The sequence below is a fragment of the Grammomys surdaster genome, unplaced genomic scaffold, assembly GCF_004785775.1.
Source record: "Grammomys surdaster isolate TR1022 unplaced genomic scaffold, NIH_TR_1.0 126113, whole genome shotgun sequence".
In the NCBI taxonomy this organism is placed as follows: Eukaryota; Metazoa; Chordata; class Mammalia; order Rodentia; family Muridae; genus Grammomys; species Grammomys surdaster.
In genome coordinates, this window is record NW_021620921.1 from 4877253 (window position 1) to 4903726 (window position 26474).

Consider the following 26474-nt stretch of genomic DNA (forward strand, 5'->3'; position numbering starts at 1 on the left):
CTCTCTCTCTCTCTCTCTCTCTCTCTCTCTCTCTCTCTCTCTCTCTCACACACACACACACACACACACACAATTAGAGAAAAACAGGCATCTACAAAATAATAACAAATAAAGTAAGATTAAAAATAGTCAAACCAACCAGAAAGTAAAACAAACAGAAGAAAAAAAATTTTTAAAAAAGGCACAAAAAGCACATATAGACACAGAGATGCACACAATCCCACACAGAGAAATCCCATGAGAACACAAAACCAGAGGAAACCATGATCTATACACAGAAGCCCTGTAAGGGAGACAGAGAGACATACGAAAGCCCGACAAAGGATTATGAGACAAAGGCCTCCCCAAAGACGCCATTTTGTATTGGTTACCTACTGCTGGGCAGGACATGGGGCCAGCCCTTAGAGAGTTGTTTGTATTTCCCCCCTGCCCCCAGTGAAACTCTGTGGGAAAAAACTAACTTTTCCTTTACAAGTGGTTATCAAATGGACATAGCTTCTGGGGTAGGGCTTAGAGTTTATGCCCACTTACACTCTCAGTGCTGGGAACCCCATCAGGCCCAGACTTGTGTAGACCTATACGTGGTGCCTCAGTCTCTGTGAGTTCACATGTGCGGTCTGTTGTGTTTAGAAGGCCTCCTTTCACGTGTGTCCTCCATCCCCTCTGGCTCTTACAATCTTTCTGCCTCCTCTTCCACAGGGTTCCCTGGGGATCTGATGGAGCTATTCCATATAGGACTGCATGTTCCAAGGTCTCTCACTCTGTGTATAGTGTCTGGCTGTGGTCTCTGTCCTTGTTCCCATCTATGGCAGGAGGAAGCGTCTCTGATGACAGCTGAGCGAGATGCTGCTCTGAGTGTAGCAGAGTGCCATTGGAGTTATTTTCTTGCAATGGTTCTTTAAGCTACACATTTTTAAAAGAGGAAATAATTATATTTATTTATATTATGTCTAAGCCAGCTGTGGTGGCTCACTGTAGTCCCATCACATGGGAGGCACCAGTAGGGATCCAGGGACATCTTCAGTTGCATAGTAAGTTGTTGGCCAGTCTTGCCTACCTGAGACCCTATCTCCAAACCAGAAACACTAGTCAAATACAAACTGTGGATAAAAATGCAGGTGAATTTTGCTGAATTTTCTCTGAAGCCCTGTTATGTTTCTCAGTTCTTTAAAATAAACCCAAAGATTTCTCATAGTCAACAGAAGAGTGTTCCTAGTGCTAGTAAGTTCTGTATAGACAGTAAAACAGACAACAGAGTAGTGTGACTGGATTCATGGTAATAGAATTCATTCTGAAGGTGACCTTTGTCCTGAGACCATAATGAGGGAGGGAGTCAGGAAGGTCTAGGTGGAGAGTGAAGCCAGTACAAGGTATGGCAGGTGGGAAGCACAGAAGGCCTTTGTCCCAGGGAAAGAGATGAGAGCAATGACCTGACAAGGCTGGGGGAGGAAGCAGAGTGCTAAATCTTGGGCAGCTTTGACCACAAGGAATCAGATGGTGTTAGGAAGTCTTTGAAGTGGATTGAGCAGGGGAGCCCCGCTGTGTAATCTCTGCTCCAGCTTGCTATTTCTGGCTGCCGCATGAAGAATTAACTGTGGGAATGAAAGTTGGCTCTCAGCTGCCAGTGCAGAAGTCCAACTGAGAAAAGATGGTGACTCATTCCCGGACAGTAACAATGCAGATGGTAAGATATGGGGAGAGCTACAGCACAGCATTTGGAGGCTAAACAGTCAGGTTTTGGAGATGACTTAAAGATGTGAAGAGAGAAGGACCCTGGTGAGCTTTGGTTTGTAACTGGAATCATTTAATAGAGAGAGGACCCTTAATGAGGTCAGGAAAATAAGTAAGCGTCACGGGATGGAGGAATTTTAATTTTGAACATGTGAATTTGAAATGATTTGTTCAATAGGAAGAGGAGATGTTTGAGTCTGAAAGTCAGCTGTAGAGATGGCCTAAGGATCCGGAGTGTAGATAAAAGAAGCCGATGGGCATGACTGGGACATGGAGTGTATAAGCTGGAAGAGAGATTGATTTCTGAGGGTGGGTAGTAATGCTGTGAGGCTGAGTAGGAATGGGATGGGATGTCGCACTAGGGATCACTATTATTGGATGTAGGAGGATCACTCTTATTGAATGTAGGACGATCACTATTATTGGTGATCTTGACAAAAGCTGTCTTGTGAAAACATGACTAGTGTAGGTTTGAAAGCAAATGGTTGCAAGTGGAGATTCCATTCCAGGTTACAGATGGCTCTCTGGCTTGGAAACTTAGGCCATAGGTGCAGCAGGACATGGAGTAGGGCATCTCCTCCTCCATCAGGGCATCTCCAATGACAGGAATCTGCCAGTAGGGGGCGCAGTGGCAGGAGTACAACCCTGAGCACCAAGAGAGTGTGAGAAAGAAGCCAGGTAAAAGGGTAGTTTTCAAACGGGGCAGAAATGCAACTCCAGGATTACCAGGGCTAGGAAGGTGAAATATGGGATAGTCACAGATGGGATGGGCATAGTAAGTAATAAAAACTAGATAATTGTGCTAGCATCCCAGTTCTATATAGGAGCGGGTTTTATTGTTCATAGACATCAAATTCATAGACATCTTTTAGTAAGAGAATGAGCATAACAAATGACTCCCTGAAAGTTATAAGCCAGAGGAGCAGTGCTCCAGGACAGAGGAACAGTGCTCCAGGAGTTCTGGAGAAAGTGATCTGACCTGGAACTCAGAGCCTCTGAAAGTGTCAAGTATAAGGACAGAAAAGGACTTAGGGCATCCCCTCCCTATACGTACATATAGCACCCCCCCAACTTTGCATAGAGCTCCATACGTAGAGCTTCTTCCCCCCAAATGGTATATGGCCTTTCTGAGAAGCCTAGAAAGGATATAGGATATAAGGATATAGACCAGTAAATGATTATGGAAACTAATAAAGATGACCCCCAAGGATCATGATACAGTGTAGCGGCAGGACTCTGACAAAAACAATTCCTTATTAACAGCTGTGTGTCAGGGTTAGAAATGAACTAAGATAATTTAGAGTATGAAATTCAAGAACAATGTCAGAACTAGTATTTGTTAGGAATATAATAACAGGCATGCTTTTTCCTCTCAGCCAAAAAAAAGGCTAATTATATATTCTAAAATAAAAGGCTTTAAAATTAGCATGTAGCTGAATGTCATAGCCATCGAAAATGAAGAGTGAGTTAAATTTTTATAGTCTGTAAATGGTAGTTCAGGAAATAGTGTGCACTAGCTTCACTTTGTCCTTAGGGATGTGTTCTTCAGCCCCCACCTGAAATTGGGGATGGTGTAAAACCCTATATTGTCATTTTATTTCTAGTTTATATTCCAAGGATAAAGTATACTGTATGAGCTAGGCATTATGATTAACAATATTAACTAGAACAATTATAAATACTATTAAAATTATGTAAATATAATGTTTCCTTGGAATATCTTATACTATAAGTTTTAGTGTATAATAGTCTTTGGGGTTTGTTTGTTTTATTTTGTTTTGTTTTTCCTTTATTAAGAATTTTCAACTTTTTCACTTAAAAAGTTTACATGGCTCCCTGACTTCACCCATCTAGACTATGAATGTGCTGGCTGGCCACCTGGCTGCTCTTCACAAAGGGGAAGAACACACAGAACAGCACACTCCCCTCCTCCCAAGGACTCACAGAGAAACCACATAGACTTCTACACCCCATTATCCTACTCCTACTCCCCACAACAAGTACCGTAAAGGCTTATACTTTTATGCTTAGTCTCCCATCATCCATGGTCAACTGGGTCCAAAATTATTAAATAGGAGATGCCAGAAATAAACTATGGACAGTTTCTGATGGGCCTCCTTGTACGTCCATTCTGCAGCATCTCTGCTCCTCTGCCTCAGAGCTACCTGATAACTACAAGATGGCTAGGACATGAGTAGCGGTCAGGTAGCATAGACAGTGTGGATACCCTGGGCAGATAGATGCTTCACAGCCCAAGATGAACAGAGTGGGGTGACGGGATGTTATCATGCTGCTGAGAATCATGTGCAGTTTACAAGTTATGCTTTGTTTCTTTCTGGAACCTTCCATTTAATAGTTTTCGATCCAGTTGACCATGGATGATGGGAGATTAAACATAAAAAGTATAAGCTTTTAAAATGCTTGTTGTGGGGAGTAGGAATTGGATAATGGGGTGTAGGAAGTTTTTCTGATTTAACTGTGAGTCCTTGGGAGGAGGGAAGAATGCTGTTCTGTGTTCTTCTCCTTTGTGAAGAGTAGCTGGACAGCACCTTAATGGTCTAGATGGGTCTAGAGGTCGGGGAGATACACCTTTATCTCAAATAACCAACTTTAAATGGACCGCACTTACTTGTGTGGTAGTTACTGAATTACCCTGTTTAATACTCAAAAGAGTTCTGTAGTTGTGGCTATTAATAGTCTCAGTGTATAGATGGCAGAGGGGACAAATCAGGCTGATGTTTTATTTTTAGTGTATATGTGTGTGTACACATGAAGGCCAGAGGTTGACACTAGGTTGCCTCAATGACTCCCTACATTTTTGCGTGAGGCCGGTATCTCTCACTGGACCCAGGACTTACCAGTTTGGCTGTGCTGGCTTCTCAGTAAACCCCAGGGATCCTCCTGTCTCTGCAACTTCAGTGTTGGGATGCTGGAATGGTTCAACAATGGAATTGCTGAGGAGAATTCTGAGCACTTGTGAGAAAACTCCAAGAGAACGAGACAAGAGTCTTCTGACCTCAATTTCTTCAAAACATGGAATAGTTCTTGGAATGCATTTTTGTGTTCCTCCTGGGTGTGGCAGATAGGAGTGAGTTTACTTCAGATTACTCATTAAAACTGGCTAGTATTTGTTCATATGCCTCTATGGAAAAATGTTTTGTTTTGCCACATGTGTTTTGTCCTTGTGATTTTATACTTTATGTGATTGTTCTTAATCCTCAACGTATACATTGTCTGATGCTCTGAGTAAAGTTGTCTATTGCATGAACTTTACTGTATTCTTAGCCAATTAAAGAGCTAGACCACTGGGATAACTGCTATGTGCCTCTGCAACTGGCATTTTAAATACAGGTGGGGTCCAAACTCAGGTCATGGTACTTGCATGGCTGCCTCCTTTCCTGAGTCTTCTCTCGAGACTTGAGTCGTGTTTTGTTTTCCTATGTATTAGTACTTTCCATTAGAACTATTGATTTCCGATCCCTTGATGAATTTTCAACACCCCGAGGTTGGCTGACATTAATACATCAGACTAAGATCAAAGTATTAAATTTTCAGTAGACATATAGCTCAGTGCTGAATTATGTACTTCGCATGTGCAAGGCCCTGCATTGGACCCCAGGGTTCTCTCTTCCCCTCTCTCACTCTCCCATACATTCAGAGAAACCATAGTATCATGATAATGAAGATGTTGTTCTTCATCACCATGTTCAGACAGTTGCTAACTCTTGATGATCTTTCTTCTCTGTTCTCTCTGGGTTATTTTGAAGCAAACCTTAAACATCATTTAATTTTATTTGGAAGTAGTTGAACAAATATCTTTAAAAGGTGAAGATTCACAACAAATAAAATCTACACATTTGCCACTCACCCAAAGCCACAGTAATTCCTTAACATCTACTGTCCAGCCAATGTTTAAGTTTGCTCAGTCTTCTGTTCTCTTGTGGATGTTGTTTGAGTTGCAGTAGACGTGGCACCCATGGGCACAGTCTGTGGTTGTTTCTTAAGAGTCAGTACACAGGCAGCATCTTGAGCACAGGATGGTCCACTTGCAGGTTGTAAATGAAGATTTTATTGCATGGCCATCACCACCTGCACTTTCTGTAAATTGGCCTTAGATTTGGAGGCCGGGGCAGGACGACAGATTTCTTGAGAGTTGTGTCCCCGCAGGAGGTACATATCTGTGTGTTTCTTTCCTATGGTATCCCCACTGATAATGATCATTTTTGTTTCATTGTTTCATGAATGGTTGCAAAGCAACAAAGTTCTAATCATGCATTTTAGTATTTCCTTTCTACTGTTTGCTAAAAATAATTCTATAAAGAAGCGTTTTATCTCTTCTTATTTTGAGATACAGCTCTGACAGCAGAGGCAAGGTACATGCCTGCTGAACCCCAATCTTCCCTTCTAAGCATCTTTGCACAGGTCATTAATTGGAGATTCATTTAGCATCTCATAAGTTTGTGAGATTAAGTATATTTCATGTTTTAATCCCTTGCTGATGTAATCCTTATAAATGATTAAAGCGTTCTCTTTCTCACCAGTAAGAGCTTCTTCAAGTTGGCATGTGAGCCCTCTGCACATCCTTTCAGCAGCTTCTCATGACTTCTTTGCTTTCTAGAATAACTAACCCTCTGGATTTTTCAGTGCATCTTACACACCTCCTCCTTCAGACATGGTATTAGATATTTGCATGCCCCCACCTTCAGACATGGTATCAGACATTTTACAAGGAGGTGATACTTAGGTATGCTGTGGGAATGCCTAGTTTGTTTCTTCTTCCTAGTAATTCTCATTGGACATAGATCTAAAATGTTCTTTTTCTTTGAAAATATTAAAAGATAAAAGTCACCATGAATTCTTATTGATGCTTCTGATTCAGATTTTGGGCTTAAAAATGTTAGAGCTCAAATAGATTTTTATTTTCTCTCTATATTGAAAATTCCAATGTCCAAGTATGGAAACAACTGCCCACTTACTTTGTCCTGCCTATGCAAGTATCAGTCTGTTACATATTTAAAACATGTTTACTGTACACTTACTAAGTACACTTACTGTACACTTACTAAGTACACTTACTGTACACTTACTAAGTGTATTGTGTGTATGTGTGTGTATGCCTGTGTGCATTTACTGGTGTGTGTGTGTGTGTGTGTGTGTGTGCGTGCATGCGTGCACAGAGGACAACCTTTGGTGTTGGTCTTTGCCTTCCACCCTGCAAATTGTATTGTAAAGTAATATGAACTGGTCATTATATGTTTTTGCCATCAATTTTATGTTAGTTACCTCATTTGTTTAATTTCTTATGGATTATAGGAATTGCTTTCAAAAACCCTTTTCCCCCAAATTATGGTTTCTGAAGTGAAGTCTGTAAACAGATACATACAAAAAGGTTAGTGTCTACTCCTGATCCCGAATTCTGCTCTCTCTCCTCCCCAGTAGCTATTTTTTTTTTTCAGTAAGAAAACCACCAGCACATGTGGTTTTTAAAATTCAAATGCGTTAAAACTAAGTAAGTATTTGTTCTTCAGGCACACCGGTGATATTTTCAGTGCTGTTCCACAGGTTGTCAGCGACCTCATAGAACACGGACTGTGGAACTTTCCTTACGTGCTTGAGGGTTCTACAGCACAGCCCTACCCTAGAGAACTCAGTTCTTTAAACATTTGGTTTATCCTTTTACTTTTTAAAAATAAAAGGTTATTTTTTTCCTGCCACATCACAAAATACCTGAACCCAAGTACTTACAAAGAAGAAAGGTTTATCTATTTAGCTCACAGTTTTGAGATTGGAAACCCAAGATTGGGCAGCTGCAGTTCTGTGGTCTCCTGTGAAGACCTCATGGCAGATGATGGAAGCCCTCCGTGGTGGAGATTTCATGGTGAGACAAGGAGTCAGAGCGATTCAGGGGTCAGACCTGATCCATGGGCCTCCACCTGAATATAAGGTCTCTGTTTTCTATGTTAGACAAGCTCTTGACTACTGAGCTGTATCCCTCCCCCTTTACTTTGCTTTGAGAATGAGCCTTGCTCAGTTGCCCAGGCTGCTCTGGAACACACGATCTTCTTGCCCCATCCTTTCTTCTAGCTGGAATTACAGTTATGTGGCATTGTGCTCGGTGTAGGCTTCTTGTAGCTGGAATTATTGGTCTAGGCCTGGCTTTGTATAAACAACATGCCATCTCAAGAACTCAGTGTGGGAGATTCCAGGGCTAATTCCTTCCAAGGGTAATACACTCATGACCTAATTACTTCCTATAAATCTGGTCTCTTAAAGACATCATCAACCTGAGCATAGCCCTTCCAGGGACAAACCTTTCACAAATGTGCCCTGCACACTTCCTGAGCTTTGTGTTATCCTCTGTCAGTGCTCCCTTCTGCACCCCACGGCTTCTCACATGCTGCTCATGCTGGGCCCGTGGTGTGCCTCTGAGACATGACCCAGTCTGTCCCTTTCTTAGTAGATCTTGGAGATTTTCCCAGACTGTAGAGTGAATACAGAGTCAGGATCATCCTTGTTATTTCAGTAAGTTAGAGTCCAGCTCCTTCCTGCTGGCACTCGTGGAGCTGTGAGTGGTGGCGCTGCCCTGTACATATGTCTTCTCATGTATAGGAAGTACTCTACTATTAATAGTAACTTCATCAATAAGGCTCCGTCTTCCAAATAGGGAGAGAGAGCGGAATCAATCTCATTATGACATTTCATTTTTCTCATTTACCTTTTTTTTTTGGGGGGGGGGGGTTGCTTTTTGAGGCAGGGTTTCACTGAGTAATCCTGGCTGTCCTGGCACTCACTCTGTAGACCAGGCTGGCCTTGAACTCAAAGATCCACCTACTTCTGCCTCCCAAGTGTTGGGATTGAAGTCATGCGCCACCATCGCCTGGCCTCATTTAGTTTTTACCTCATTTTGTTTATGGGGTGCTATGGCACACTTATGTGCTAAGGATGATTTTGTTCACCAAGTATGTTTTAACCATCATATTTTGCTTTACATTTTTATAGTCAGTCTTAAGTAGTTTTGTTTCTTTTTTGTTTTTCGTGACAGGGTTTCTCTGTGTAGCCTTGGCTGTCCTAGAACTCACTCTGTAGATCAGGCTGGCCTCCAACTCAGAAATTCGCCTTCCTCTGCCTCTCAAGTGCTGGGATTAAAGGCGTGTGCCACCACTGCCTGGCAAGTATTTTTCTTACTTGCAGGTTTTTTTTTTTAATTACTTCCCCACATAGAAAAGATACTGGCAATATGATCATATTGACTTACTTATAAATGTTCAGGATCTTGTTTGTAATTCTCAGGATTCAAGGGCAATCAAAATTAGTTGACATTTATTCAGGAGGAATGATATCTGCTAAGTCATGACAAACCTGTCTTATTTCAAATATGTAAGTTAATATATAAAAATGTAAGCAATAGCATCTTTCTTACCACTGCATTCTGCTTTAGTTACTCTAGTTTGATTAGAGAACTTATTTCATGACCCTTTGATGAGTCTGCTTTCTCTTTCCTCACTGTAGCGAACGAAGTGTATCTTGTATTTACTGGTGTGGATGACAGACAGATTGTGAAGAAAACAAACTGCACATAAATATTATTACCAGGACACCACAGCTACAAAGACATTCTTCAGCATTTTCATGAATCTGTAAAATTATGTGACTAGAAAGGTCTTTTTTCCAAACAATGGGGGAAAGAGCCCGAAGTCCAGATAATGATCAAGAAAGGAAAGGAGGCAAGCACCTTTACTCTCATTACTCGTCTGATTTTGGGTCCTCACCACAGTCCTCTGGCCCTTCATCACCTGTCAACACGACATCATGTGTCAGTACTAAGGAGAAGAATCCCAAAAGACACTTGTCAGACAACCAAGTGCATCACCAAAGTAAGTGTCTAGAGAGGATCCAGGCACCTGGATACTCAGGTGCAGCTTTGCAAGGCCCAGCATGAATGAATGAAGCTTTTCCTTTAGTGTGTTTGTTGTGTACATGGAATAGGCTGATTTGCATTTCAAATAAGCTTTATTTTCATACATTATATGTTGCTTGTATTTAAATATTACCATTTTTATGTTCAAGTTCATATAGTAGAAAGCACGATAAGACAGGTCATTTTTTCTTCTTCCTAAGGAACTATCTTGTGATCTCTGAGGCACTTAAAGGCAGAACCTACAAAGCAGTTGTACTTTTCCATATCTTTGTTTTTAAATAACTGAAAGCAATGATGTTAATTGGTTATGAGGTATTTTCTTCCGCAGATCTGCGACCTTAGGCAGGTAGCACAGTGCTCACCGACAATGTGTAACTTAAACCTAGGGATGGGTTTACTCTGCATTATTGTCCAATTTGTTTGCCATTCACTGACTTAAAGGAGACTAGATTATAATTAAATATAATTTTCGTTATTAAAGTGTTACTATTCTGGAGCATGCTTAGCTGCTTCATGCTAGATAAATGTCTTCATTTTAATAAATCTCTGGGTCCAGAAAATCCCATTGTACTGAGCAAACAAAATGCACAGACTTGATAAGACCAACATAGGACAATAAGCTATGGCAAGGGAAGTAACTAGGACACACGGATACATGCAGCACACTTATGATAACAACTCTGTAGATTATTGAGACTTCTTGATGCCAGGTAGGGAGTGGGAAATAATAATAAAATAATAAATAAATAAAATTTTAAAATAACACAAAAATTGCATAGATTGTATATCCCCATGGGAGCACCTGATCAGGAACCCTAGTCCAGCTCCTCAGGATACCCATCTGACATCTGAGTACTTCTCTTGTTTGCCATTCCCTTTTGTCCTTCACTCTCTCTTCTAAGCATCATCTTTGTTTTTAACCTTTCTCTGAATCTGGTTCTTACAATTTAATTGGGAACATGGTCTCAAGTCTATATACCCACAAAACTCTTATCCAGTTGAACCTTAGAAAATGCCTGGCATTCCTAAGGATAATTTATGCATCTAGGGTATTATTGGCAAGAAGTACTTTTATTTTTCTTTTATTTCCCTGGAAGCTCACCAGTTAAGGAGTCAGAACTTTGTAGGCCTTACCTTATTTGAGAAGATTGCTAAGAAGAAACAGTGAAAAGTGATCCCAGCAGCAGTCAGGAAATTCAGTCATTAGCTCCCCTCTGGTTTGCCCACTTTCTCCTGTGCTGTCTTTTGAATTAAACCCTGAGGTCATTTGTCTGCTTAGACTAAGCAACAGGATCCAATTGAATCAAATTTCTTGTCTTAATTTTTGTTCTGTTTCTGTGAAGAGACACCATGACCATGACAATTTTTATAAAACAAAGCATTTAATTGGGGAGTTGCTTAGGATTTTAGAGAGTTAGTCCATGATCAACCCGGCATGGAGTATGGCAAGCAGGCAGGGAGAGAGAAAGGGAGTCTGAATCTGAACCTGGCATGGGCTTTTGAAACCTCAGAGTCCATTCCTAGTGATAAACCTCCTCCAACAAAAGGCCACACCTCCCAATCCTTCCCAAACACTTCCATTGCTTAGGGACCGCACATTCAAATGTGAGCTTACAGGGACCATTCTCAGTCAAACCACACTCCCACTCCTGGTACCAGCTTCTGTCATTGTTACTGTGAAGAGACCATGACCAAGGCAACCTATGTAAAAGAAAGCATTTAACGATGGTGGCTTGCTTATAGTGTCAGAGGGTTATCATCATGGCAGGGAGTATGGTGGAACTCGGGCAGCCATGGTGCTGGTAAAGTTAACTGAGAGCATTACATTCTGATCTATAGGCATCAGACAGAGAGTGAGATTGGGCCTGGGGCAGGCAGGCTTTTGACTTAGAAGTTGGTTTTGTTTGATTATTTGGGTTTTGCATTTTATATTTTAACCTTTTGATAGGCTTTTAGATATCTCTTTTAAAGAGTAGTTCTGTATATATCTTGAGACTTATGTTGAGTAAAGTTTTAATGAAAATACTTTAAAAACTTGGAGAATTGTTATAATATATATGTATATATACACACACATATATATATAGTATTATGTTTACTTTTAAGAATTTTATGTGCTTTTAAAATGACATTCATTTTATTTATGTGTGTATGTCTTTGTGTGTGTATGTGTGTGTGTGTGTGTATTTGGAAGTTATGTATTATTTCTTAGGACCTACCTACCTACCTTGTTTTTTTGAGACAGTAATTCTTCATTGGTTTGTCGCTTGCCCAAGTGGCTAGACTAACTGGCCAGTGAGTCCCAGGGATTTCTTGTCTTCACCTCCATAGTGCTGGGATTACAAGCTCATTCCACCATGCCTAACTTTTTACCATAGCCAGCTTTTTTACAAGGGTTGTAGAGATCAAGTTTGGGTCCTTCTGTGACAAATACATTGCCACTGAGCCATCTCTCACCCCCAACTCTCTTTAAATGGAAACCAAGGCCAAAAAAAAAAAAAGACAGAAGACAGAAGACAGACCTTAAATAGTATCAAGACCTTAAAAAAAAATCCCTGGTATTTAAAGTTTACATTAGTACTAGCTGGCTTGGAACTCATAGAGATCCACCTGCCTCTGCCTCCCAGCTGCTGGGATTAAAGATGTGTGTATCTCATTACATTTAGCCTATAAAATAATTTTTTAAGAACAAAAATTTACACACACACACACACGGATCATTTGCTCTGAATGAATAAATAGTACCATAGGTATGGCCTTCACTCACATTATTACTGTTTCTCTTTTAGCTGTTAGGAAAGTGAGTCCTAAGGCTGTACCCAGCAAAAAGGGGGTCCGAGTGGGATTTCGGTCCCAGAGCCTCAACAGAGAGCCACTTCGGAAAGATCCAGATATTGTAACAAAGCGGGTTCTTTCTGCAAGACTTCTGAAAATCAACGAGCTGCAGAACGAAGTGTCTGAACTACAGGTCAAGTTAGCCCAGCTGCTCAAAGAAAACAAGGCTTTGAAAAGTCTTCAGTATCGTCAGGAGAAAGCACTGAATAAGTTTGAAGATGCAGAGAGTGAAATCTCACAACTTATACACCGCCATAACAATGAGATTACTGCGCTCAAAGAGCGCTTAAGAAAATCTCAGGAGAAGGAACGGGCGACGGAGAAAAGAGTGAAAGACACAGAAGGTGAACTATTTAGGACGAAATTTTCCTTACAGAAACTGAAAAAGATCTCGGAGGCCAGACACCTACCAGAGCGAGACGATTTGGCCAAGAAACTGGTTTCGGCAGAGTTAAAACTAGACGACACTGAGAGAAAGATTAAGGTAAAATTGTACGCCTTCCCATTGTGTTCTGTGGTGAGTTCTCACGGGGATGGGGCTCCGATTGAGCAGCCCACTGCAGCTCAGCCTTTGCTTGGACCTGAAAGTAGTTTTTAATGTTAATTTTCTGGGATAGTGATAAAGGACTGAGAGCTTTTTAATTCTAACACTCAGGTATCAGAGGCCAGGGCATCTTGGTGAGTTTGAGACCAGGTTGGACTACATTCTAGGCCAGCCAGTGGCGTATAGAGATACCCTGTCACAAACAACAAAAAACACAAAAGAAGTTCAGAACAACTGAGAACGTGTATTTAGGGGCTTGGGAGAGAGCTTAGTCTGTAAAATACCCGCTCCTCAAACAGGAGGACCCGGGTTCCACACCCAGCACTTCCATAAAAGTAGCTGGGTGTGGTAGGTGGTGGTGGGCTCTTCAGGGCTGGGGAGAGGAGGGGCAGACAGGCAAATCTGTGGGGATACTGAGCAGCTAGCCTGATCTACTTGGAGCTCCAGGTATTAGTGAAAGATCAAGGTAGATAGAAGCTAGGAAGGAAACCCAGGGTTGATCTCTGGCCTTCACAGGTGCACACACATGTACGCATACCTTCACTTACTCGAAAGATTATATATTTAAAAGCTAGATGTCAAAGATTGTGCATATTATTAATAATCCATATGTGGATGGATAAATTCGAATCTTAGTCATTTCTGGAAACATTCTCTTTGGCTTTTTGAGTGTCATAAAGAACAGCGATGTGTAGTAAATATTCTGTACCACAAAATCCCTTTCCATTCAGCTAGAAGTTCATGAGGGAGGAGAAAGATCATAAATGGGGCAGAGAGAAAGTCATAGAACACTGTGATCAAAAAGCTAAAGCCAAAAGGGGGACTGTCCTGGAGAAAGAACGGTCCCGTGGGCTAAGAGATATGAGGGGCAGTGGAGGAGGGAAGCAATGAGAAGGACGTGTGGTGGCCCCCAGGTGTGAAATGGGTTAGTGAGTGTGAGGGCCCTTTGTATAAGAGAGCCGCATGACAACAGTCTGTGTGCAGGGAGAGGGAGGCACAAATTGGCCTTCAGGGTAAAATGTGCTTGTAACATGGGCATGTGGAAAGCTGAGGAAGGCCTGAGTTCAAAGCCAGCCTTGACCACGTAGTAAGACTCTTGTCTCTTAAAAAAGGGTACTGGCTTTATTGTTGTTTGTTTTGTGTTTTTACTTGCTATTTTCAAGATCATTACAGATGGAATGCATTAATAGGAGAACTACATAGACAGAGTCTCTATTCCCTTTACCTGGTGTCCCCATATTTTATAACCATCATACAATATTAGAGTCTGGGAGTTGGCTCTAATACAGTGAGATGATCCAGCAGATTCCTCTTTGTACCCATGTGTATCGTGATGCGCAGTTTAATTACATGCATTTTTTGTTTGTTTTTTTGTGACCATGGTTCTAGTCAAGATACAGACCAGTGATACCTTCTCCCTCTAACCTTCCATCCCCCTCTAACCTGAGATGCTCACTAACAGGGAGCCCTATAGTTCAGTCATTTCAAGACGGCTACATAACTGGAGGTGTTTATTGTACAGGCTTGACGCTGGTGTACATCACTTACACTCTAATGTCAGTTGTTGGGTAAGTCAGTGGCTTTTGATTTCTGAGTCGTACCTGACAGTGACATTGTGGTGACGGAATGTCATGGCATAGCCAATTGAAGGATGTCACCCCTCTAGTTTTCATACTAGCCAGTAAAGCTGCTAAGACCATTCATGTACAGATTGTGTGAACATGGCTTTCATTTCTATGGGATGTGTACCAGACATGCATGTGCTGCATTGTAGGATTAGTCTGCTTGTCTGTGAAGAAACTCCCAGCACCTCTCCCGGACAGCAGTGCCAGGGCATGTTCTGTCAGCAGTGCCTTCTGCTCAGGTTCTTCTCAGCAGCAGCTGGTATTAACCCCGTTCTTAACCCGTTCTCACAGGCCTGCAGTACCTTACTGTGCATTTTCCTAAGATGTTGGAGTTGAACATCCGTTCATGGTTTTTATTCAGTATCTTTTTTTTTTTTATTCTTAGTAGATTTTTTTCCTTCTCATTTGCTAAGTGTATCATTTTTGTGTAATTTTTATGTTGATTTTTGAGAGTACTTTATTTTTCTTGATACAAACCTTTAAAAAACTGTATGGTTTGCAAATCTTTTCTCACACTCTGTAACTTTTCTTACCATCTTCACAGATGGAAAGATATTTCAAGAAGGAAAGGTTTTAATTTCATTGTGGTCCACTTTAGCAGATTTTCCTTTGATCTGTTGTGCTTTGTTGTCAAGTCTAAGACCGATTCACCTCTGTTGTCCTTGCGTTTTCTCCTGTGTTGTGACCAAAAGTAGTTCTTTTCTAATCTTTATTAAGGAATAAGTCACACACACACACACACACACACACACACACATATATATATATATATATACATATATATGAAAGAAAAGTTAAGAATAAGGTAAAAAAAGTTACAGAATATGAGAAAATATTTGCAAACCATACAGTTTTTAAAAGGTCTGTATCAAGAAAAATAAAGTACTCTCAAAAATCAAATATATATGTATATATATATGTATGTTTAAGATGTACAGCTCAATATTTTTTTAAGCACTGTATTTTATGTTTTGCATGTAAGGTAGTGGTTTATTTTGAGTTGATTTTTTTGTGCAAAGAGTTGTGGTTAGGCCCAAGAATCAGGTCTCTGTTGCTCTAGTGCCATTAGAAAAGGCAGCCCTTCCTCCTTCACTTGGGCATCTTTTAAAAACACCAGTTGGATGTAATTTTAGGGACTTCTTTCTGGCTTTCTAAACTGTGCTGCTGATGTAAATATCTGTCTCCTGTTACAACACACCCTTGAACCTTAACACAGAGAGTGACTTCTTACAGGCTTCTGAAATTTTTTAAATCTACTTCATATCTTCTGCCTGTCATAAAAGGTTTTATTTTTATGAGTGTGTGTTTGTGTGTGTGTGTGTGTGCATCAGATCCCCAGTAGCTGAGTTATGGGTAGTTTTGAGCTACTAGATTTGTATGCTAAGAACTCAACTTGGGTCTTCCAGAAGAGTAGCAAGCACTCCTAACTGCTGAGCCATCTCTCAGCTTCTCTGTGTGTTTTGTAAAGTGAGCTTGTCTGCAGTTATCCTGGGGCTTTGATAGGAACTGCTTTATGCATAGATCGCTTTGTAGTGACTGCCACCTTAGCTGCTGAATTTTCCAAGGTGTCTCTATGTATTTGACTCATTTTTGTTTTGTTTTCTTTTTGTTTGTTTGTTTGTTTTTGTTTTTTAGAGACAGGGTTTCTCTGTGTAGCCCTGGCTGTCCTGGAACTCACTCTGTAGACCAGGCTAGCCTCGAACTCTTGAACTCAGAGATCCGCCTGCCTCTGCCTCCCAAGTGCTGGGATTAAAGGCGTGCGCCACCACTGCCCAGCGTATTTGACTCATTTTTGATTTCTAAATAGTCTCAATATTTTCTCAGATCATTTCTAAAGTTATTTTTTTAATTTAAAGCTTATTTCTAGTATAAAATAGAGTTTTTTCAGTTGAATGTTTTATGCACACAAAGAAGCAATGTAGTTTTAGAAATGACGCAAGTTTTAGATAGTGGACTTATAAGCTTGTGTCTCCAAGTCTGAGGTCTGACCCAAACAGCTTCAGTGTAATTAAAGTTGTGTTGGGGTCAGTGTTTAACATGCAGTTAGGGACCTTCCTGTGCCGAGTTGGCAAATGTCCTATCTGCCGCCACGCCTTACTCCCTCTCCTGAGTGGTGTCACTTCTAAAGCCCCATCCCCAAGAGACTTCTTCTTTACCTCTTAGCTTATTCTTCTATCCTTCACAACACCTTTGGTGTCTGACTTATTATATGTAACTATTTCCTTCATAATTTTACTAATCAACCCAGAACTTAAAATTGTTGCTATTGAGTTTATAATTTGGCTAGCAAATGTGGCCTCGTTCAGCTTCTTAAATTTTGCCTCTTCTACTCTAAATTCATCTTTCCCTCTAGGTCAGTAATTGGTTAAGAGAGGCAGTGGGCCGGTGAGGCCCTTCATTGTGAGGTTGCATGTTTCACACACTAAGCCTCGGTGGCGCCTGGCTGGATCTGACAGCTGCAGAATAGTTCTGCACCGCTCCAGCACCAGGCGCTTCCCCCTAAGGCCGACTTTCTGTGTGGTGCTGAGGACTCTTTGTTTGTTTGTTTCTGATGTTCTTAAACTATGCCATTTGTGTATGGGCCACAAAAATTTTATATTCTTCAGCTTGCATTACTTTACTAGCTTATATTTTACTTTTAAATGCATTTTATTGTGTGTATTTAACATACAGAACATGATGTTATTACAAGATACAGACATACACTAAAAATGGTTATAATAATAAAACAAAATACTCGTCATCTGAAGAGGCTGCGTGTATTTCTTCTCTGTGACATGAATAGTTATCATGTGCTCAAAATAATTAAAATCTTGAGTATATTATAGTAACTAACCTTGTTTCCATATTGCATATCATATTTTTGACATTTTTGAGTTTTTATATTCATTTTATTTTCTGAGACTTTCATGCATGAGTACCTTAATCTTTTATGCCCAGTATTCTCTTCCTCCAACTCTTCCTGCTTGTTCCCGTTCACTCCGTCTCAACTGCATAAGTTCTTTAATTGTTGTTGTATGTAAAACAACCTGATGAGTCCGTTTGATGTTGTTCATGTGTACACGTGTTTAGGGATGACTTGGGATTAGATAACCTGTTAGGGGGCTCATTCCTGGAGGAGGCTGATTCTTCCACTCTGAGATGCATTAATGGCCTGTAGTCTTCATCAGTAGATGGGGCCTTATGAAATTTCCCCCATCTGTGTTGATATGTCAGCTGATGACATCACTGTTTGGGTCTTGTTTAGGAGACCATATTGTTTAATATTTATGGGTGCAGCTTCCCTGTCATATAGAAACGAGAATCTTGCAGCAGATGGTGTGGTCTTCTGGCTCTTAAAATCTTTCTGCCTCCTCTTTCACAGTGTTCTCTGAGTCTAAAGTACAGCGGTTTTATTGTAGCTGTATCTATTGACAAGGCTTGGCACCTGCTGTTGCTGTCTGTATGTTGATCAGGTGTGGGTTTCTGTCTCCATCTGCTAGAAATGAAGGTTCTTTGAGGAAGGGTTAGAGCTGCACCTCACTGTGGGTCTCAGGATAGGTGTTCAGTTAGAAATCTTCCTGGTTTAGGAACGCGATGATAGGTTCTCCTCTAGCGTTCACAAGCTCATCAGTCACAGGGAGCTGGCTAGGTTTAGTCCAAGTAGGTGACTGTTGTTTAACCCCAAGATGTGTCCCTGCTAACAGTGACTCTTGGTTTGTTTGCCATGCTGGTCATTACTGTGGGTTGTAGCCTTTACAGCTGGGTAGGAGTTTCAATTGCTTTTCTTGGCAACTTGCGTAACACCTTGAGAAACTATGAGAGTTAAGTGTTTCCAGGGAGGAAACTTTCAGTTCACTTCCAGCTTGATTTCCCCACGTCCTGTGACTGAAGTATGTGGTGGCTTCAGCAATAGGGTCTGACCTTCAAGTTCTGGGAGACAGTCAGGGGCAACAGCATAGCTGTATTGTTTTGGGGACTCCGTTGGACTCCCCTGACAAATGACTGGAAGGGAGGTTTTCCTTCTCTTACACTGGGGTTATTGTTAGTCTGTGGCTCTCTGGGGAGAACATTTTCACCCAAGTGGCATAATTTCATTTAAATTTTATATATACATATATGTGTTAAGTAAATATAGATTTTTTTCAATTGTTGTGTCCTTAATCCTTCCTCCCACTCTTCAATATTGCCCTCCCCTCCTCCTGAAAGTCCCTGTTACTAGTCTTTCCTTTCCCACTTCATAGCACCCCTGTCTCACTACCCTCCCCTTTAAAGCTCCTCCCCATTCTGGTCCGTAGTCCTTTACTCTATTCCTCGTTTCTGCAGTGACCCCAGTTTGTAGACTCACATCTAAGGATTCAGAACCAGGATCCATAAATAAGCGAGAAGATGGGTGTAGTATTAAATATTTTAAATCCTGGACTGGGGCTTCTACCCCACTTTTGGTTATTGAGTTCCTGGATAAAAAAAATACATACAGCCTTTATATTTTTAATAAGCCTTAAGCAGCGCAAGAGCTGGGTAGCTGCCTACCCTCTATGCTGTTAGAAATTATTTTACTACTGATAACCCCGAGTTATTACTTACTATGTTTAATCTAGGATGCTCTTAGCTCCAATTGGGCAGCCCTTTGGGCCACGCTCTCCTCTCTCTTAACCCATGGCCATTTCTCCTTTTTCCTCTCCTGAGCGTTCTTCTTCTCCTCCTTCCAAGCCCTAGAAACCTCAACCCCACCTATGTCTCTTCTGCCCAGCTATTGGCTTTTGGCATTTTTATTTAACTGAGGGCAGGGCTGCCTATCTAGTCTCTGTGGCAACCAGTCTTGGGAGCCAAAATTAGCATTAGAATACAAGCATCATCAGGCCAACCCATCACACCTGGGGCACTTGTCTTTCTGGGTCCAGGGTACCTCTAATGCAGTGTAATAATATCTTCTAGTTTCATCTGCTTACTTGTAAATTTCATGATTTTTCTTTACAGCTGAATAATATTCCATAGTGTATATGTACCAGACTTACACTATTCATTCGTCAGCTAGAGGACATTTAGGTGGTTTACGTTTCCTAGCTATTGAGAAGAATAGAGCAGCAGTGAACATAGATGAGCAATCACCTGTGGAGTAAGAGGCCGGGCCCTTTGGGCATATGCTGAGGAGTGGCACAGCTGGACCGCGCAGTGGGTGTTGTGTTAGGTTTTTGAGGATTTTCCACACTGATTTCCAGAATGATTGGACCAGTTTGCAAAACCACCACCAATGAAACAAATGGGGTTCCCGTTCCCCACATTTTTTACAGGCTTGGTTGTAATTTGTTTGGTTGATCTTAGCCATTCTGACTGGGGAAAGTGGAAATCTCAAAGTTGTTTGAATTTGCATTTTTCTTATTGGTGGGAATAATTAAAAGATTTTTCTTTCTTTTTTTGAGACCCCTCTCTTCAGATCCATAGTCTATTTTAAAATTGGGGCTTTTGTTCTCTTGATTCTCTTTTGTTTCTTTAAATATTCTGAATATTACTCCTCTATCAGATATATAGATATAGGTATAGGTATAGGTATAGGTATAGGTATAGGTATAGGTATAGGTATAGATATACGGTTCCCTCTTCAGTAGGTAGATTGTTTCCTTCACAGAAGCTTTTTAGTTTATGAGGTCACACTTGTCAGTAGTTGGCCTTATTCCTGGGCAAATGGAACCCTATTCAGAAAGCCGTGGCTTAGACCACTGCTGTAGGACACCATCTACGTTTCCTTCCCCTGGTTTCACCACTTTAGGTATACACCTTTCCTCCACTTGGAGTGAACCTTGTGCAGGGTGACATTCCAGTCTTCTCAGCACTGTTTGCTGGAGGAAGTGTCTCTTCTCCAATGAGTATTTTTTGGTATCAAAGAAGAAATGGCTGTAGTTTCAGGTACTCATATTTGGGTCTTCTCTCTTGTTCCATTGATCTCCATTGATGTCTATTTTGGTGCCAGTATCATGCTGTTTTTATTACTATAGCTCTGTAACGTAGCTTGATCCTTGGTATCGTTCTTTTTCTCAGGACTGCTTTGACTTTCCAGGTCTTTGGTGGTTCTTTGTGAACTGTAGGCCATTATTTTTATTTTGGATGAGGATTTTAGTTTTCTTTTATTTCAATGTGGATTTTTTAAATGTTAGGATTCTGTTCTTGGGCTGGAACTTGGGAAAGGCAGCTTTATGTTTTAAGGACGTCAGGCTGTGGTTTTCACTCCTCTCCTCTCATGCTCTTCTGTGAGAAGTGGAGAGAGGTGTTTTTACAGTATTGAGTCTAACTAGCTGATGTCAACAGCCTTTCCCCATGAACATCAGCCTATAACTTGGCTGCACGTTTGTTATTTGATATGAGTAACAAGATGCCTGGAAGCTCAGTAGTTTAGGAATAAGATCAGTAGTTTAGAAGTGGATATGTGTTTCAAGAGATAAATAGTGAAACATTTCAGCCTTGGCAGTGGTGGCACACGCCTTCAATCCAAGCCCATGGGAGGCAGAAGCAGGCAGATTTCTGGGTCTGATCTGGTCTACAGAGTGAGTTTCAGGACAGCCATGGCTACACAGAGAAACTTTGTCTTGAAAAAAACTTTAGTGAAGGATTTTGATGGAGTCAACTCCTCTGACAGTTGTCTTCCTCCTTTAGGAATCAGCTCGCCTATAGTAGCACTTGCTCCAGGCCCAGGGCATACTAGAGTGAACCCCTTAATGGAGTTAATGGTGCTAAACACTGTACAAAGAGCTGGTACCTAAATCAGACCACATGTTTAGCCCTTATTTAAAATTACTATTTACCTTTATTTTAGGTTTTATATGCTTTTATTTTGGGTTTTACTTCAAATTTATACATGAATTTGTCCTAATTAATGCCCTTTAAATTAAAAGTGTAATACATGATACACATAAAAATTGAATGCATCATTGGGATGCCATGTTTTGAGATATTTATTTATATTTGGCATAGTGTCTCAGTCAGAGTTTCTCTTCCTGCACAAAACATCATGACCAAGAAGCAAGTTGGGGAGGAAAGGATTTATTCAGCTTACACTTCCACATTTCTGTTCAAAACCAAAGGAAATCAGGACAGGAACTCACACAGGGCAGGAACCTGGAGGCAGGAGCTGACGAAGAGGCTATGGATGGATGTTACTTACTGGCTTGCTTCCTTTGTCTTGCTCAGCTTGCTTTCTTATAAAACCCAGGACTATCAGCCCAGGGATGGCAACACCCTCAATGCATTGGGCCCTCCACCCTTGATCACTAATTGAGAAATCCAGTCTTACAGCTGGATCTAATGGAGGCATTTCCTCAACTGAGACTCTTTTCTCTGTGATAACTCAAGCTTGTGTCAAGTTGACACACGAAACCATCCAGGACACATGGAAACTTTCAAAATTCTTTCTAACAGCTTTTCCAATACATAGCACATTGTTGTGTATAGTTAGCTTTCAGAGTAACAACACTGTTGTCTGTGAACACCCTTCTGCATCACAGCACTGTGTTTGCTGTAGTCATCCCTCTGCACTGTGTTTGCTGTAGTCATCCCTCTGCACTGTGTTGGCCGTAGTCATCCCTCTGCACTGTGTTGGCTGTAGTCATCCCTCTGCACTTTGATGGCTGTAGTCATCCCTCTGCACTGTGTTGGCTGTAGTCATCCCTCTGCACTGTGTTGGCTGTAGTCATCCCTCTGCACTTTGATGGCTGTAGTCATCCCTTTGCACCCTGTTGGCTGTTGTCATCCCTCTACATCACAGCTCTTTGTGGTTTTCTTTAGTCACTGTATTGTGTAACAGCAGGCCTTAGCAATTTATTTAATAGTCTTCTTAAAATAGCATCCTATTTTATGTTGTTTAATATATTAATACAAATCTTAATACTTAAAACCTGAATTGACAGCAGAGAAACATGCTTTAGTTTTAGGATGCAGTGGTTCTCAAGCTTTTAAATGTTATCAGCAATGCATCTCCAACCAAGCTTTTGTTTATGGGTTCGTCTACTGATGTTTGCTACATTAGGAGTTACAACGTAACAGTTAAAGTGCTTCTTAACTTACGTAAGCAATGATCAGTGCTTCCATTACGTTATCACATGTTTTCAGTATAAGTACTAGCTGAGTGGTTATGAGCATGGCCTCTCGTGCAGAGGACTCAGTTTCAGTTCCCAGCACCCACAAGACAGCCCACAACCACCTGGAACCCTAGTTCCAGTGTCCTGTTCTGGCCTCCACAGGCACCAGATGTACAGGAGACCCACTTACCTACCTACAGGCAAGCACTCAGACACATAAAATAAAAATTAAAAATTAACCTTTTTGCTGGTGTTTTCTGAGACAGGTTTCTCTGTGTAGCCCTGACTGTCCTGGACCTCGTTCTGTAGACCACGGTGGCCTCAAACTCAGAGATCTGCTTGCCTCTGATTCTGCCTCCTGATTGCTGAGATTACAGGCATGCACCACCATCACCTGGCTAAATAAATGTTTTTTTAAAAAACATTTTTTAATAATAACTTTTTCTGAACCTGAAATAATTCAGGATGAAATTGGTTTGTATTACATATTTGTAAATTTCTTTAATGTCTGACTCAGTAGAGGACAGCTGGGTCCTCAGATCTGCTTCTGCATTTAGTATGTTGCAATATATTATTATGATGGATAAGTATGCAGACAGTCCAGCCTCACACAGATGTTTGCAGTAATTAGAAAACAGAGGCATATTTAAATAGCACTTTAAACAAGTAGATGTTCTTTAATATTATTCTAAAACTTATGCTGGTATTCTCCAGACTTTAGGTGCCTTCCTGACCAAGGCTGTAGTAGCAGATTAATTTTAGCAGTCACTAACAATCTGTTCTGAAATTAAATCAGGGATTATAACTGTAATAGGAGTCTACAGTCATCAAACAGAAAATTGTCTTCCAGCCTTCATGAAACTGTAATCACATGTACATAGTTTTTCTTTTTAAAAAGAACTACAGTGAGCTGTAAGGTGTGCATTTAGTATGAAAATTCAACTCTTCTCTTAACATCAGATTAACACAGAGTAAGTTACTTTGTCACGAAAGCATGATGAAACTATTGAGATGGCCTCTCTACCTTTAAGCCGCTGGTGAAGTTTAGTAAGCAGTTTGCTATTTGGTGCTCAGTATTTATCACTGGGAAAGACAGCCTGGATAGACTTTCATCTGGTAGATTTTCCTATAATAGAGTGTTTCTCAGTTTCGCTTTACTCCAGGGGTTCCCTTGAGTAGATTGGTGCCTCTTTTTAAACAGTACTGCTTCTCAATTAATGGTCTTTAGAAGCAAGGACTAGTTGAGCATCGCTTCTCTTTTCTCTCTGGCCAGGTAGGTCCATTTCTTTACTGGCTGCACCTCCCTCCAGTGGCCAGTTTTCTGCTTGTCTGTACCCTAAATCTAGAAGCTGTGCCATTGCCCCACCTCCTTCTTTGCTATTTTTAACAGAGGAAGTGAATTAAAGCAATAATGGATGTCTAGTCAACAGGTTACCTCTGTTGTTGCCCTCTTGTTTTGTGACTTTTGTCTCAATCCCCAGGCTTCAGCTGATGCATCTGTGGAATCAAAAGATAGGGCTCCTAAGGTGCCGATAAGCTCTGGGGTCTGATGGGTCTAAGTCATACTTCATTCTTATTATCACATCTATCAATCATCCATCCATCCATCCATCCATCTATCCATCCATCCATCCATCCATCTATCTATCATCTATCATCTGTCTACTTATCCATCTATCTGTCATCTATCTACCTATCCATCTATCTGTCATCTATTTATTGAGTTTGTGTGCATGTGCAAGCATGCATGCATGCATGCATATGTATCTCTGTCTCTCTATGTAGTGGCTTGCATACCATGGCATGCTAGTGGAAGTCAGAGGATGACTTGTGGGTTTCAATTCTCTCCTTTTCCCTGTGAACTCTAGAAATTGAATTCGGGTCATCAGCTTGGTAACAAGTACCTGTATCTTCTAAGCCATCTTACTGGCCCTGAGGTTATAATGTGTAAGCCTTTCATGTGCCTCAAATACTTTTAGGTTAGGAAACCTTTCATTTCCTCTGACTAAAATTGTTGTTGTTTTCAAAAGATTTTACTTTTAATTTTGTGTCTATATGAGTGGTGGTATGTAGATATATAAATGCAGGTGCCTGAAGAATCCAGAGGAGGGCATGGGATCCCACAGAGCTAGAGTCACAGGTAGCTGTGAGCTATCCAATGTGAGTTCTGGGAATTGAACTCTAGGCCCTTGAGAGAACAGCAGATGTGTTTAACTGCTGAGCCATCCTTTTATAGCTATCCCTTCATATAACATTCCTTTACATAACAATTATTAAATGTTACAGAGATGAAAAACTGTTAATGGTGAAAACAGGAAGTGCTTGAAAAAGAAAACTGGGGTCACTGCTAATTTTTACTCAATTCTAAAAAACGGCCAGGACATACATATATACATATATACATATATACATATATATGTGTGTATATATACATATACACACATATATATGTATACATATATACACATATTTATAAATATATAAATAGACATGTATATATGCACATATAAATATATATAAGTATATACATGTATATATTTATAATATAAACATATATGTGTATATATATATAACATTATTATACATATATATTTAATGACTTCAGCAGTTATTTTGGAAGATCCATGAAAACTTCTAATTTCCTAGAGCAATTATCTTAGTTTTGTGTTAACATTTACATAGAATTTTTGAGCTCAAGAAGTAACAGAGGCTTTACCTTCTTTAACGAGAGGGGCTTTAACACTGAAGAAGTTTGCAGTGAAGTGTGACTTTCTCAGTCTGTGGAATGCTTAAGCATCCCATCAGTCCCCACTAGGAAGTCGTCTTTCCTTGCAGGGCCCTAGCAGTGTATCAGTGCCATACCTTCTGACTGCAGATGAGTGTGTACCCTGGCAGCTGCTTGATACACTGCTTCTTCACTGACAAGTGTGCTTTGTATGCTGAGGAGGCAAGGCCAGGCCCTCAGGCTTCTGCAGCAGGCTCTGCACAGACTGAGGCATTCCCCGTCTCATCATGCTGTTTCATTGAAGAGACATGAGCTAATTGAAAAATACTATTAGAAGACTTTACAGGCAGACCTGTGGCCATAGCCATGTTTAATGCAGACAGTGCTGCTGTGAACATGGAGACGTTTCTAGGTATCGCTTTGTATGTCATGTTAGGCCTTGTCCCCTTCAGCTTTCAATTGACTGCATTTCTAAAGGTCAGGGACCAGCCTAATTTGGTTTTGTGCTCTCAACATTGGATATGTTTTCTGGAATGGAATTAATGTTTCTGGGGAGAATGAGTAACTGGATGAACTCTTGAGGCGTTTGTGAGAGGTTCAGAAATGTGGAGGATGGCTAGTTTGAAGATGATGAGATCAAATGGACTATATTTCCGTGGCTCAAAATTTGGCTCCAAACAGGATCATAAAACTTGATAAAGGTTAACTGTTAACTTTTCATTTATAAAAAAACTAACTTTGTGAGTATCTATTGTGGAAGCTCTGGCTGAATAGTTCAGGCTCTAATAAAGAACATATTTTTAGTTTCTAAGGTTATATTACTGCTTAAAGTGCCAACAAAAGGAGTTATTTAGAGATGGTAATAACCACGGGGCTAAGAGGTATTGTTAACTCTAATTTGTTGCTCAGATTACATATAATAACATGCACAAAATATTAACAAGCTGACATAGAGAGAGTAAATAGGACAGCTAGGACATTAGTTAAAAGAACAGCAGCAGCAGCAGCAGCAGCAGCAGCAGCAGCAGCAGCAGCAGCAGCAGCA

General features: G+C 40.7%; 1 protein-coding gene across 2 annotated transcripts in view; it reads left to right on the top strand.

Annotated features, from left to right (window-relative positions):
• Nucleotides 1–26474, top strand: part of Lca5 (lebercilin LCA5) — a 49333-nt gene that overhangs the window by 4600 nt on the left and 18259 nt on the right. For both annotated transcript variants that reach the window (XM_028756231.1, XM_028756230.1), the window contains exons 2-3: nucleotides 9241–9605; nucleotides 12439–12968. In XM_028756231.1, the coding sequence (XP_028612064.1) occupies nucleotides 9407–9605; nucleotides 12439–12968 (729 nt within the window). In that variant the 5' untranslated portion in view covers nucleotides 9241–9406. The remainder of the gene's footprint in view (nucleotides 1–9240; nucleotides 9606–12438; nucleotides 12969–26474) is intronic.